The sequence below is a fragment of the Micromys minutus genome, assembly GCF_963924665.1.
Source record: "Micromys minutus genome assembly, chromosome: 28".
Taxonomy (NCBI): domain Eukaryota; kingdom Metazoa; phylum Chordata; class Mammalia; order Rodentia; family Muridae; genus Micromys; species Micromys minutus.
This window is the reverse complement of record NC_137963.1, coordinates 17,547,924-17,564,095: the sequence shown is the minus strand read 5'-3', so window position 1 is coordinate 17,564,095 and position 16,172 is coordinate 17,547,924. Positions and strand designations below refer to the sequence as shown.

Sequence of the window (16,172 nt, the reverse complement as noted above, 5' to 3'; positions counted from 1 at the left end):
TGGGGAATGTCGTAGGCCACAGGGTTGATAAGCGTTTCTATACACTAGGAATGAATGACTAGCGGACAATAAAGCAACGTCTTTTACAATAACATCAAAAGAAGAGGGAAAAATAACAAAAAACAACAACAACAAAAAAAAAACATTTTAGGTTAGGCATTGCCCTATCACCACTGGAGACAAGAATTTCCATTTCATCCAGAAAGAATATTCTATGACCCTATTCTAGCTTTCCCGGGGAGCCAGAAATTTCACAGGTTCTTAAGTCTAGTGTATACCAGCCCTGCGTCCACTTTGAAGACCTGACTGTGTCTTGTCTTCTACTCTGGGGTTTCCTTGCTGTGGCTCACACACTCCTACACAAGCAGCCTAGAAGGGAAGGGGGCTACATTCCCTGGAGACAGGAGCTAGTGGACCAGCCATTGCCCTTATTTTGTCTCTGGAGGCACTGTCTTAGTGACTGAGTTTCCACAGCCTTTCAGAATGCTGAATCTGCTGTGGAGCGGTGCGGCATCCAGGGGAGACCCGGATGCTGCAGCCCCCCTACCCAGGGAGACCCGGATGCTGCAGCCCCCCTACCCAGGGAGACCCGGATGCTGCAGCGCCCCCTCCCCAGGGAGACCCGGATGCTGCAGCGCCCCCTCCCCAGGGAGACCCGGATGCTAGAGCATCCTCACACTGGTTTGTTCTTTCCCTCAATTAATCCTGTTGGTCCCTAATCCTGCTTCCCGAATCTTTCTGTAATAATACAAACTAATGGTTCCGTTTGGGGAGAAACTCTAGGCACACCGCCATCAAGGTAAGTGAGAAGTTGGGTCTGAGCCTCAGAACCAATGTTCATTTTGTTTGCTGTTTACTTATTCACTGTAACCAGCTTGACGGGCTCACTGGACACCACCGGAATCTACTCGATGAGGCTGGAGTCAGGCCCAGAACTGGGCTTAGTATTACGTGCTTACAGCTGTAACGCTAGGAAGGTGGAGACTGGTTGCATCGCTGTTCCATCTAGTAGGTGAGACTGAGTAGTGAAAAATCTCATTTCAAAAGCCCAAGTTGGGTTCCCAGCACCCACGTCAAACAGCTCACAACCACCTATAAGTTCACCTCCAAGGGATTTGATACTGGCCCCTGCAGTCACTGCACACACACAGACACAGAGACACAGCCTTAAAAATAATAAACCTTGTTAAAATTCAAAAAAGCAAAACAGATGGTTCCTGTGAAACAATACCCAAGGTTGACCTCTGGCTTACACACACGTGTGAGCACACACACACACACACACACACACACGAGGGGGGGAGGAAATAACTCAATAATTCTTTAATTCTTTGCCTCAGGAAATAATACTCCTTTTATTGACTAAGAACAGTAAATCTATTAATGTAATTCTCTTGTCAAAACCAAGGTCAACTCCGGATTCTCCTGGATTTCTAAATTGCTCATATGACACGGTCTATGTCTATCACTGATTTTACATATTTACTAACTCATTCCATGTTGGCATTATCTAGGGTCTACATCACACCACACTTGTTTTTTTTTTTTTTTTAAATCCAAGTCATATATTAGTAACGGAAACTACATTAGAGATATCAGAGCATCAGCTATGAAGCCTAAAATATTCACAGGTTTCTACATCAATATTCCTCTTCAGAACACAATAATGTGGAAAAGATAATCCAGTTGTCAGCAGGAGGGAAAAACCAAACATAGACAAACAAAAAAATGTGATGGCCTTGTTCTTTCATCTCCTTAGTTAGCAAAGGTGGTATTGATACTAGTCAACCCATCATTGGCTAAACTTCAAGTATAACTGGCTATTTCTGCGGCTGCCGATTAAAGCCCAGGGCTTTTAACATCTCTGCTTCTTCAGACAGCTTTCTGATGGTAACTCAGCAGCTGGTTCAGAGGAAGCAGAGGTATTTCCCCGCCCCATCGTCTCCCTCAATTGCCAATAAAGCAAACAGCCTTCCTATTCGGGGTGCCTGTGTCGTTCAAGTAGAGATCAGAAGAGGGTTTCCTTTCCTGTTCTTCCTTTCTGCTCCTTCACTATGACAACTGTAAATGACATCTCAAAGATGCCATCTGCCTCCAGCCTGTGCCATGATCTGCACAGATGGAACCCAGATCCGATTATAGTGATGCAGATATTCCATCCCACAGAACAGCTTAACAAAGTTGATGGCTTTTCCCATCAAGTACCTAAAAACAGATTGAAAAGACTTATTTTTTTAAAAAATTCCAGGTGTTAAATGTCTGTATTAATGCTGCGCTTTGAAAATATAACACTTGGCAAAGTGTAGACTAATCTTAACTATGCCAGTCATTGAAAGAATGCATAGGGACTGACGAGGTGGTTCAGTGGATAAAGTCCCTTATCAACAAGACAATGACCTGAGTTTGATCCCCGAAACCCTGAGGAGGAAACATATGCCCATAAGTTGGCTTCTGACCTCCACATGTGCGCACACACACACAAAACTAAGTGAACAACTGCCTTAAAAATTGAAAACGGGCTGGAGGGATGGCTCAGTGGTTAAGAGCACTGACTGCTCTTCCAGAGGGTCTGAGTTCAATTCTCAGCAACCACATGGTGGCTCACAACCATCTGTAATGAGATCTGATGCCCTCTTCTGGTGTGTCTGAAGACAGATTTTACATATATATATATATACATATATACACATATATACACACATATGTATACATACATATACATATATGTGTGTGAGTAATAAATCCTTTTAAAAATTGAAAACAAAGAAAAAAAAGCATACGAAAGTCTTGTTCGGTCTGGTCTCCTCTTTCACTTGCTGCCCATGACTGACAGCATTGCTACCCGGTGACAAGCATCCTCCTGTGTCAAACACTGGACTGTGAAGAAGACTAGACTGTCAGTTCTTCCCACAAGGAGCACACTGCTTAGTGGAAGGAGCAAACACAGTCTCAGGCAACCCACAGCGCAATAACATTACCGCAGGCTCCACACAAGTACCAAAGGGCACAAAGTAAGGAGGACCCGGAGCAGGGAGAGCAGGGGGCAGGGTGGGGGTGGGGAGGAGAGCACACAGTGAGTCTGAATATCAGACCAGCGAGGTGAGGAATGAGACAGAGATGTCAGCTGGGTGCAGAAGCCAGGCTGCAGAGGGACAGAGGAATCGCAGGATGCACCGAGGAAGGGCTGACTTGCCAGATTGAGGACAGACACTCTGAGCGGAGGCGAGCTGCAGGATAATAATGGGGACGGTTTTCCATTTGAAAGGAAGCACTGGGGCGCAGAAGGACCGGAGGTTATAAAATAGAATATAATGCTATTTCCTCAAGGTCCTCTGTGTCGGCCTCAGAAGGCTCTTCCTAGGCCGAATTCAGTTTTCCGGCAGCCATAAGAAGAAATAATAAAAACAATAAGAATGAACGCTTATTAAGTTATAACCATGGACCAGAGAGTGTGCACAGGACTTTAACCTTCAAAATGACCCGATGGCTGGACAGAGCCATGTCCAATTTATAGTCCCAAGGCTTGGATGTTGAGTAACCTGCAAGGGCCAGGCGGCATGAGGGACAGAGTCCAGACTGTCAGACATGTCAGGCCCCACTGCTAGGAGTCTCTGCACTAAAGTGGTAAAGAGGCTCCAGGGTGAAATTGAGATGCTGTATTATAAAACAAGAAACGATTCTGTAGGAGATTAGTGGAGGGGGAGAGGGAGGAAAGAACAGAGAGAAGTCCAGGCTGACTGCCAGCCTCCGAGCTCAAGAGTCAGAATGGAGGGCCCTTCTGCTCACTGACCAATGGGGAAACAGCCCTAAAAGCCATGGGTCTGTGCATGGAAACAGAAGATGTGGCGGGTGAAAGGAAGACATCCAAGTAGGTCGCGGAGAGGGGCTCAGGACAGATCCCGAGAACACCGATACCCAAGGAGACCCTCAGACAAGGGCAGTGCGGAGGGATGGAGGCGAGTCACTAAGAGAATGAGGAGTGTGGCCCCTGTTGGGATTCTGTAAACCCCACCCCTCAGTTACCTAGCAACAACCAGGTGTACCCCACCCCTCAATTACCCAGCAGTAGCCAGGTATGCTCCGCCCCAGTGTCCTGACACTATAAAAGGGGCTGCTTGCCCCCTCCTCTCTCTCTTGTTCATGCTCTCTTGCAGCCTTGCTCTCTGTCCTATCCCTCCTCTTCCCCTTCCCTTCCCCCTTTTCTCTCCATGTGCTCATGGCCGGCCTCTACTCCTCTATTTCTCTCTCTCTCTCTGCCTCTACTGCCCTCTTAACTCTCCAGTGACTTGAATAAACTATTCTATACTATAACGTCATGTGGCTGGTCCCTTGGGGGAAGGGATTCTCAACATGGGTCCCTGAGAGGCATCTCCCTTGCCCCCAGGCCTTGCCGCACCTCCATGGGCCATATGCCCCCCCACTCTTTTCATCCTTCCCCTAACATTGGTGCAGAAACCCGGGACTTTTCCTTTCAGTGGTGCCCCGTCATCTTTTCCTTTCAGCCCCCACTCCCGGCCTGCTCTTCCTCACTTCATCCAGGGAGAGGAACAGCAGTCGTTAAGGCCAAAAGGCAAGGTCAGCCTCCCTCTCTCCCACCCTTTATCCCTTTTCTTTGATTTACTTTATCCCATTGATGTAGGTGCTTGTAAAAATATAGTATATGTGTGTACGTATAACATACATATATGGATTTTATATTCTGTTAACATCTAGTATTCCTCTATGTGGCATTTACTGCATTCTTAATTAGTTATTTAATGTCTACTTCTTAGAGGGAAGCTGTCATCTCGAAAGCTGAACTTCTCTCTAAACTTAGCAAATGCCTTAGACAAAGACATTCACAAAGTGTTTTCTCCTCTGCTGGATTGGTTAAATGAGTGATGAGAAACACCACAGTATAGAAAGGCTAGAGTAGGGTGAAGACAGAACGTGGGTTTAGCAGTTAGACGGTCATTTGTGGGGGAAGGGAAGTGACGTCCAATCTCCGCCCCATGATAGGCCAAGGTAACAAGGGAAGGGAGACAAACAGAGTTTACCGATGGCTCTCAGAAGATCCACTGTTCAGGGTCGGGCGCAGTCTAGTTTACTCTCCTGGTTTACAGTGTGGGCCCTTCTTTGTGTTTTGAAAACACTTACAAGAATCAATTCAGGTGGGTAAGTTCAATATTATCTCCAGTCTAAACAGTTCCTGATTCCAAAAGAGATGATGATCTTACGATGTACGATGGAGCGCAGAGCCAAGCTCTGGGGCCGTTCCCAGACTGCAAAGCTGGCACACTCTGCTGACCGGGGCAGCAAGACTCGGGGATACATCACTGAAGAGATGTGTGCTTGGCTCTAAACAGAGTTTAGAGTTTTTCTTTGTGTTAAATCTTAAGGTAAAGTCATGTAACGTGGATAAAAGCGGCATGCCCAAACTGCTAACGTAAATTACACACTTTATGGTGATTTTTATGGCACATGAATAAATGTTTATATGTTCACTGGGTATTAATTTTTTGTGCGTATTAGGGAAAATACATCTACTTCATCAGAGTCATGATATGCCGCGTATTACAAAGAATCCTTGATTGGTATATTAAAACGAAAAGTATTTCTCAGGCATGGTGGAAGGCTAGGGCAGGGGGATCTCTTAAGAACAGGAATTTAAGACTTGCCTGAGCATTGTAGCAAAACTTCATCTAAATATGCCCATGTGTGTAAAATGTGTGAATATATTTGTGTGTGTGTATGTATGTATGTATGTATGTATGTATGTATGTATATATATACATATATATATAATTATATATACGTTATTTAAAAAACAAGCTATGAAAATAATTCTTTAGTTATGTCAAAGATCATCAGTGTGGTATACAAATTATTCAAGCTTGGGAAAGCATGAGCAGGGAAGTGTGGGATTCCAGGGCTTCCAGACTTGAGTTCAAACCGTAACTCCATTAAGTACTAGTTACAGAATGACCTAAGGAAATTGCTTAACCTCCATGCATCTCAGATCACTCAACTGTGAACTGAAAATACTTGCTTTACAGGTTTGGGGGATGAAATGAGATTAAGCATTAGGGCCCCCAAGAGAACCCTGGGTGTGCAAGCTGGTGTTTAGAAACTCAGCAATGATGTCTGTCAGTAGTCCAAATGTAATGTACGTATTCAGACCCAGCCCAGCAGTGTGGCTAATGTAGTGCTGTGTCCATTTATTGGAACCAGCCCTTCTTTCCCACGTAAAATGTACAGCGCTTCAAGCGAGCACTCACTAGGCTGGTGACAACCAAGGAGGGGCAGGAGGGACAGAGGGTAACAGGAGCTTGGTGGCTTTTGCAGCAGTACCCAGGGCACATGGTGGGATATAGAAAGACCCCCGGGAGGTCAACAGCTTTTTAACCGAGTTGCCGCTCTTCTACGAGCACGCAGTGATGTCCTGACGGAGTGTGCAGTGTTAACCTTGTAATTATTAACCCAGACTGGAAACATGAAAGGGAATAGCCTGAACCGAATGGGACAGTCTTGTCCAGAACAAATCAGCCTCTTTGATCTTGAAGTAAAACTGAGTCATTAACGTGAAGCTTCCACCTCGGGTTTTTCCAGACACTAAAGTGGTTGTTGCCTAATTCCCAGCTGTCTGGAGTTTCCAGTTCAAACTGGCCTTAGAGGGGGGAAAAACTTCCTACCACCTTGTTACAGTTCACACTATTAAAAACGTTACAGATCCCAGCCACGAACAGAGGCACAGGGCTTCAAAAATATTTTAAAGTCATTCAAAACAATCTGTGTGCAGATAATCTGTTCTACCCGGTCTGGAATTAAACACAGACACGGACAGAGGGGTAGACCGGGAAAGGCGATGATAGGGAAAGACGTGAACCGTGAAGCCCAGTAAAACAAAAACACGCAGGGGGAGTCGGGATGACCTAAGACTGATAAAAAACAGGGTTAAGAAAAGGGACCAGCTAAGAACCATGACAACCAGCATCTCTTGCTCCATTTCCAGAAGCTTCTCCAGCCTACCCCTCCAGAGATGATCTGCACAGAAGCATGAATTAATCAGCATGTAAATCACTCCCTTTATCTGTGAAAATCGAATTTAGCTGCCAATCCTGATTGAGGGCACACAAGCCTCCTCAGAGAAAGAGCCTAGCTCCCAGGGAGAATGCCTTTTTCTCTCCCAAAATCAAAGCTTGCATAAGCCCATGAAAACAGCTGCAGCTGGAGCCACAGACTTAGTAAAAGGTGGAGGGCTGAGGACAGTAATTATAATTAGCAGTTACATAACATGTTTGTTCTTCAAAATGCTGTACAAGGATCAGCTAATTAATAGCTTACTGTGCCCCGTGCAGATCCCCTGGTTTTTCATGTAGTGACTAATCCTTGTGCCCCAACTGAATTCTGAATGGTGGCAGCAGAGGACCTTGAGGAGCAGGCAAATGGCAAAGGGACCACAGCTATCCAAGGCTCTCTTATTCCTCGGGGATCCGATTCTGGGAGAAAGCTATCTTAAGTCCTCCAGGTCAGTCCTGGAGGGGCTGCCGGAGAGGCAATGCCAAGTTAGAGAGACTTGTTAGACATCACACCAGTCTAGTGAGTTCGGCCTGAGAAAAGCTGGAAGATGGATCTGGCTTGTTCTTACTTCCCTGCTCAGCCAGGGGGACATCTCTGAAACAAGGTGGCCGAGATCTCTGGGTTCGAGTCTTCTGTTTCCTCCCCACTTCGCAGCCCACGTCTTTTGCCTATGAAGGCAATAGCTGAATGTAAGGACTGCCCAAATACTCCTTCCTCACAGGCTTCAGCAGTCGGTTAGACTTTGAGTTTATTTACAAAACATTACAAGGACATGTGAATGTGCACTTCCTTGGGAGAGATCTGGTTCTTTACCACACTGTAAATTCCAAACATGTGGTGCTTCACACATAGAGCACACTAAATATATATCTTTGGGATGAACAGATGGGCAAGATGGATGTTATCAAATTTCTCTCTCAGGGACGGGGAGATGGCTCGGACCACAGGTGCTCGGCAGGAAAGAGCAAGGGCCCGAGTTCGACACCCAGAACCTCCGTAAAAAAACAGGTCGCAGCAGCCTACATGTGTAGTCTTAGTGCTGAGAAGACAGATTCAGACAGATCCCTGGGATTCATGGCCAGCTAGATTAATCTAATTGGTGAGCTCTGGGTCAACGAGCGATCCTGTCTCAAAAAAGAAGAAAAAGGGGGAAAAAGGTGGGGGCCCCTAGGAACAACATCGAGACTGTATTCTGGCCTCCGTGTGCACCTGCACACACGTAGACACACACATGCACACACACAAACGCAAAGAAAAAAGAAAAAAATTTAAAATAATGTATGTATGTATACAATAGAATATTTTTCACTTCTAAAAGTAAGGAAAATGATGCATCCTATATTGTTGGTAAACCTTAACAATACTATGCTAGTTGAAATAATTCAATTAGAAAAAAAAGTCTCAATTATCTATGATTGAAACAGATGAATGGCAGGGTACCAGTGGCCATGGGGAGAAGGAATGATAGGCCCAGGTTTAGAAAATAAGAAGTTTGGAGACAGGTTCTACCATGGTGTGAATCTGTATAACTTAACCAATGGGTTGCGTAGGGAAAACAAACCGGTACAATGCAATTAAATAAAACTTAACTCCTTGAATTCTGTCACCTTTTGTCTGAAAAGCTGACATATCAAAATGTGTTAGGAGTATATACTCCAAGAAAATGGTTCACAGAATAGATTTTCTCAGCTGGCTAAGGAGAGAAGGTAAAGACGCACGCATGCGCATGCGCACAGTAAATTACGGTGTTTCAAAAGATGGGTGTGTAAAATTCCCTCTATATGTTACTTTCGCCATCCACGTTCTAAATCATCACGATTAAGCTGATAAACCTGAAGCCAAATGCCTGTCCCGGTAGATGGCAGAGGTGACTGACCCCGAGGAAGGCAGGGACCACTCCACGCCCCCTCTGGTGTTGCTCCTAGGTAAGCAGGAGGCCAGCAGAAAGAAATCCGTACCTGTGCATGCATGGGTGATTTTACTCCAGGAGCCGTTCTCTGTGCAAACAGAAAGCATCTTTCCTTCAGGACTCTCAAAGCCCTCCTGACAGTAATAGTGAACCACAGTCCCCTGGGTGGAGCTCTGATTCCAGACCAAGATGGCCTTCTGAACTTCAGGGGGTCTGCCGCAGCTGATCTCTGCAACCGAGAGGCAAGAAGGGAACAGTGCTGAGCTCTGACTTCCATCCCCACAATTAGGATCTCAGAAAGAAACATTTCGTGATAACAGAGGCCGTTCATCAGGGAAAAGGGAAAACCGACTCCCTCAAATAATTCAAATGTAATTATGTAAAATTAAGGTTGTTCAGAAGCATAGGAAACCGGTGTGCCTGGATTTAATGAAATTTTCAAACGTGCACACAGAGAGAAGAGGCAAATTAGGAGATGGCTTATGTCTGGAGCTCCTTGTATATGAAGTAATACATCGTAGGGTTCATTTACATGCTAACGTTCTCCGGGACTTTGTACTACGTATCTTCAGGTCCTTAACTCTTCAGTGGATGATGGTGCAGTGGTAGCAACTGTTGTCAACTGAATAGGAAATAAAATATTACGAAATCCTCGACATGCTTAGAACAAAGCAATGCAGAGGGTGTTTATCTTTCTACATTCCCGTTACACATATTCTCAGGGGGAAAGGTCGTCTGCAAAGATCAGAAAGCATTGGAGTGATTTCAAGTTTCTTTTCTATAACCTTAAAAGATATATATATATTAAATCCAGCCAAAGCAGGCTTCAGAGCACAAGTACAGGATCTCCAGAGACTTTTAATCTTCAGAATTGTCATGTGTACCTTTTCTGACAAAAATTCAAAAGTATTTTAAAAAATATTGGCTTAATAAATCCTTGCAAGCCCAGCACTTGGGGGGCTGAGGTAGGCCAGCCTGGGCTACAGACTGGGACTGTCTCCAACCAGCACAGGCCTAATGAACAGACGGTTCTGTCTCTTGCTCTCGCCCCCTGGCTGCATCCATGGCTCGAGGCCTCTGGGCTTTATTCAGTTTCTTGCTTTAAATTCCACTGGTTGTGTTGACTTCAATGATGGGGTTCACATTCAGATCTAAGCCCACTTTCCAAGCATCCTTTAGGGGGCTTTTTAACTTCATTTCAGATAAAAGACTTGCAACCTACAAATAAATATGAGTGCGTGTGCAATTCTGTCTTTAATGTTGAAACATCAGAAACAACTCAGATGTTTATCAGAAGAGAGCTGGGAGTAGGTGTGGTCAGCCTGCCTGTCATCCCAGTACCCAGGAGGTGAAGGCAAGAAAAACATTGATGCTAGCCTGGGCTATACTGATGCCAGCCTGGGCTACATTGATGCCAGCTTGGGCTACAAGAGGCCCAAGAGGTGACAGAAAACCAGGCAAATAAGCCAGAGTACGACTGAGCAGTCATAAAAAGACCAGAAAGATCCACACACTAGTGTAAAAAGATGTCCACGGTACACCACTGAGCCAAACAGCAGGTCTCATCCGTATAAAATACACGGGCATCACTACTGCATGGCTTTTCCTTTCTTTGATTCCAAAGTTGATTACATACATATGCTGAACAAAGGATTATATAATGTGTGTTTCAAAAAGACCCAGGAAATTGAAAAATACTGGTTATTGTCTGTTAACAGACTCTTACAGTTTCTACCAAAAAGTAAAAAGTAACCCTGTTTGACAAGAAAACAAATCAGAATAGGTATAATCTTAAGAAATGGAGCACATAGGTTTTGGGAAAAACATGGATGAACAATGAAATTGGCAAGGTACACAGGCACATCTCTACAGCCACTTAAAATGGGCCACTTGATAGAATCTTAAACGACTCTAAAGGTTTAGCAATGTAAAACAATTAGTAGCAGAAACATAATTCCAAAGGGTTTTAGTAAAACTTGAGCAGTGAAGTCAGCCTGGGAGTGCTGTTAATCCCAGCACTTGAGAGGCAGAGGCAGGAGGATCTCTGTGAGCTCAAAGACAGCCTGGTCTACAAAGTGGGTTATATACCAGCCAGAGATACACTGAGAAACACTGTCTCAAAAATAAACAAATAATAACGGTTCCTCGGGATACATTCAGAATCAGTATGCACACACACACACACACACACACACACACACACACACACACACACAAATAAAAACACTGGGAGCAAGGGAGAAATATAATAACCCTACATGTGATCTCAGCTGTACCTAAAAATGAAAAGGGAAAAAAATATGCCATTCATTTTGATTTTGAGTTTTCTACCTCATCTGTAAAAAGCCAGAAAAAGCTGCCATTCCTGCCATCCATACCCTTAAAATAAAAGCTCACTTACTGAGTTAAAGCATTCAGAATAAAGACACTGCTATATTATGCCCCCAAAGCCTCATCAACCATGCTTGGCCTTAAGAACAGGTGGCCTCACCAAGCCTGCTGGCATATGCTGTCACCCCAGTTACCCCAGAAGCTGAGGAGAGAAGATCAAAAGTCTAAGGGCTGTCTGAGCTGCATTGTGAGTTCAAGGCCAATGGAAAAAATGGAGCAAAACCTTGTTGGAAAATAAGAAGTAAATGTGGGCTCGGTGGTGGAAGGCTTTCCTAGCATGCACAAGACTCTAGGTTCTATGCCCAATGCTATAAAAAAAGAAAAGAAGGGGGAGGAAGAAGGTTGGAGAGGAGGACGTTTCTCTTAAGTCCTTGATACAGAGTTAGCGGATCTAATGAACGTGCTCCTCTCTGCCTCGTTCTGGATGCTTGGCCTGTTGTTGTAGGATGTAGACTTACTTTCCTAAGAGATGCTTCCAAGATCAGAATCTCATTGGTCACTGTTGTAACTATCTAGAGATGTATAATAAATAAAATAGCCCAGGATTTTGTATTTATTATGGTACATTAGAATATTCTGTATAACAATATTCTGGTTAAATTTAGTGTTCAGCCAACATAGACTCAAATCATAAGCAGTCCTGGGGCTAGAATGAGGAAATTGCTGCATGAAATCCCATCTCTATCTTTCTTAGGTCCCATGTTTGGTCACAGGACTCTGTTCTCTTTTTATACATGTTTACCAGATGCATGACCCCCTAGCCTTCACTGTGTTTTCCCAGCATCAAACCTCTACCGGCCCCAAACATTGCAAGGCATCAGTGTGCTCGCTGTTTGTGTACACATGAGCAGCCAACCAAGCGAGTAGTTAATGTTTTCTCAGACTGCCCAGTGATTCATATACAAAACATTTGGTTTAAGCCAGGATTCAGCCAGAGCAGGTCTGAGAGGGAATAAGGCTGAAAATGGAAACATCAGTGAAGAACTGACGTTGGAAACACAGCCTAGCGTTCCCTGAATATGGACTCCCAACGACTTCAGCGGTGAGCTGAGGACAGGAAGCCGTCAAGAGAGAACTGAATTACTAGAGGAATACAGCTTCCAAGAGAATAAGAACAATGGAGGACCGTGAGATGGGTTTCTGTCTCAAACATACTCAAGAGCAAGGGAAGGCATGAGGACTTTAGTTGTGATTGCAAGAAGTTTATAATTAATAGTAAAAAAGAAATCACCACATTGATGAGAAGTCATTGGATTGGTCTCTCAAGAGGAAGGCTTGGGGCTGACAGAGCCCACAGTTCTGTGAGTTTCCGTTGCTGAGATGTTCATGTAGCATAATCCCTTGGCAGAAGATAGTTGGGCGTATTGCGTGATCTGGATAAAGCACATTGTTCTAAGCATTTGTCAATAGGAATCACCCAGGGAATGTATCAAGTTATGCATGTTGGCTACGAGAGCTTTAGTGTGCAAAGGCCTCCATGGGCTCCAAGTTTGAAGACTTGCTCTCTAGCCAATGGCACTGTTTTGGGAGATTGTTTTGGTCCATGCTGGGAGACACATATTGCTGGGCATTACGTCTAGGACAGTACCCTAGACCTGCTTTTAATCCCTTCTACTCCCCAGTCCTCTGAGATACAAGTTAGACCACCAGCTCATGGCTGTCATGGACGAAACTGGCCACCATGCCTTTCCCAACATAAAAGTCTATTTCCCTTTGAATATGACCCAAAAATAAACAATTCTTCCCATAGCTTATTCTATTAGAAGTTTTGTCACAGCAACCAGGAGAGCATCTCACACAGAAATCAGTGCCAGGAAGTGGGGTCTCGGCTGTGATACACTTGACCGTGTGGTTCATAAACCTTCTGTACTAGCTTGTTGGAGAAATGTTTAAGAATGGGTTAGAGAGCCTTAGAAGAGTTTAAGGAGCCATTCTGGCAGCAGCTACGAAGATCAGAACAGCAAAGTGCAGACAGTGAAGGCCCAGCCCATGAAGTTTCAGAAAACACAGGTTCTGCTGGGGCTTGAGCTAGGGTCATTTGTGTCACACTCTGCCAAAGAGTTGTGTCCTGCCTGGCCCCTAAAAGTTTGAGTGATGCTGATTTTGAAAGTATTATGTTAATTTGTTTGGCAGAGAAAACTTCCTAAGACGTCGTAACGTCGAGGATGTGGCATGACCACCATTTGCTTAGTCTAGCCAGATTTATAGTGTGGCTGGAGATTTAAAGGCAGAGCAGAAAATTTCAAGTGCACTTTTAGCAGGAAAAGGAGCCTGGGAGACATGACGGGTGTGGACAAAACAGTAGTTGTTAGAGGAGACCATTAAAAGAAGCCCAAACTCTGAGGTGTAACGGCACGAAAGCACCATAATCCTGAGAGTGAGATCCCACCCATCAAAGGATGGAAAAACCCAAGCTAATTGTAAACCTTTCTTTTAAAAGGAGCATTCCTGGGTGGGTGGGTCCATAAGCAGAGAGTGTCACTGCAGGATTTCCTGCCTCTGCTTAACCAGGACTGCCTGGAAAATGCTTCTCCTGGGGTCAGGCAGGCTCTCAGAGACCACTCCACTGGTGACAAATGAAGGCCAGGATGCATCTCTGGTGACAGTGGAATTGGTCCTGGCTCCACAGGCATATGGAAACAAGTGTTCCAGGGTCGTGAGGGCTTACATCAAGACTTCAGGGAAAAAGGCAGCAAGGCGGAGAATGTGTGAAGTGATTGAATTTTCTAAATGGGGCTCCTGAGTGGGCTGTGTGTGAAGCTCTGATGGTTATGGAAGAAACATCAGAAATGTGCCTGTGCTGGCCTAAGGGAAAGGACACACGTGCTTCAGGCAACAGGTCTGTAAGGGCAGAACTGCTCCAGGCCCTGGGAGTCCTGATGATGCAAATACAGGCCCTGAGCACTGAACAGAGCTTCAGAGACTGGAGCTTTCCGTCTGTCTTTGGACTAGCCTTTGCTTGTTGTCATCTAGTTCCGCCCTTTGGGATGGGAAGATTTACCCTTAGCTGCAGTATACCGTAAATACATGTGTGGGTTTTGACCTCAGAGCAGAGAGTACGCCTATAGTTCAGAAAAGACTTCATACTTCTGACCAGTGTTGACACCGTTAAAACTATCGAGGCTCTTGGAGTTGGGCTAAATGTATTTTTCATTCTGCGAGGGTCATCATGGGCCTCCTGAGGCCACGAGTAGAATATTGTGATTTCAGTGTGATGTCTCCCACAGGTTAATGTGCTTGAAAGCTCAGTCTCTAGCTGGTGGTGCGGTTTTGGAAAGGTGTAGAGATGTTGGGATGCAAAGCCTTCCTGAGTGATATGGGCAGCAGACCTTGAGTATCATCATAGACTGGTCCTGATTCTAGGCCAAACTCTCTGCTTCCTCACCTTTGTGGATATAGCAAACTACTCCCCTCCCAATCTCCGGCTGCTCCAAACAGGCTCTTGAGTGGCATGTCTTCCTCGCACGATGGGCTCTACCTCCCAAAACATGACCCAGGAGATACCACTCTTGTTTGAAGTTGCTTGTGACGAGTATTTCACTGGGTTGAGAAATATTAAATAGAATTATCAAGGGCCACCTGTGTCTCTACCCAGAGGTAACTCTTCAGGCTCAGTAGCACTTAGTAGGGACTTGGACACCCACATTTTTACAAAACGCTGGTTTTGATGTATGTCTTCGGCTGGAATTTGAGGCGAGGTTTTTGTTTGGATTTTTCCTGTGGGTGGTATTTTTTGCTCTCTCGTTTTCTCTCCCCTTCCCCCCCCCCCACCTCTCTCTCTCTCTCTCTCTCTCTTTGTGTGAGTGTGTATTTGTGTGTGCTTACATTGTCTTGCTATATTGGCTTTTCTGGCTGGAGCTCGCCACAATAGAATCTGGATGAAATTCATCACACAAATTCCAACAGGGCCCAAAGATACAACAGGCACTACTCAAGGTTACCCTCCAGAGTAGGGATCATGGTCCCATCGTACATGTGGAGATGTCTCAAGTGGATATCAGACATCCAAAGTCATAGAAGTAACGATGGGATATCCCAGAGCTCACCCATGGCTACTCCGCCTCTGAAATCGTCCAGTATTTCCCTCTCCACTTGGCCTTAGTCTTCCAGAAGCACTTTCTCCCTCAACCCTAGAAGAACCCTTCTCAAGGACTAGTGCTCCGTTTGTGACTGATCGAGCTGTGAGTGATAAAAGTCCCCCCCCCACGCCCCGGTGATCTGTGATAATCTGTTCTATATGCGTCTATTTATTGAGTAACAAGTTGGTGCTGTTTGCTACAGCAGTAAACAGAATGGACAAAGTTGTTGCTCTCACAGAACCTAGAGGGCCAATGGACAAAAACATCGTGAGAAAAATTCAGACTCGGCTAAAAGTTGAACATTAAGTAAGACGCTATAACAACACACAAAAGAAGCCTCCAATAGAGGGTCAGGAATAACTTGAACAACCTGTTCTTTTTAAGGATGCAAAACTAGAGGGGAGATTATCTAAGGCAATGCATCAGAGAGAGGAGAGATTTAAAAAGGGGGGAGCACAGGGGTGTATGAGAATGGTCAAGGGTATGTCATATGCCAGTGGCCTCAATAGTATGGTAACAACAGCATCCGCAGAAACCCCACCACATTCACAGGTAACAACAGCATCCGCAGAAACCCCACCACATTCACAGGTAACAACAGCATCCGCAGAAACCCCACCACATTCACAGGTAACAACAGCATCCGCAGAAACCCCACCACATTCACAGGTAACAACAGCATCCGCAGAAACCCCACCACACATAAGCAACCTCCTTGATTTATGCCAGCACAT

At 45.0% G+C, this 16,172-nt stretch overlaps 1 protein-coding gene across 1 annotated transcript in view; it reads right to left on the bottom strand.

Moving 5' to 3' along the window:
- Window positions 1-16,172, bottom strand: part of SUSD1 (sushi domain containing 1) — a gene marked incomplete at its 3' end in the record, with an annotated part of 114,092 nt that overhangs the window by 61,695 nt on the left and 36,225 nt on the right. The window contains exon 6 of the mRNA XM_080940173.1: window positions 9,018-9,197. Within this exon, the coding sequence (XP_080796299.1) occupies window positions 9,018-9,197 (180 nt within the window). The remainder of the gene's footprint in view (window positions 1-9,017; window positions 9,198-16,172) is intronic.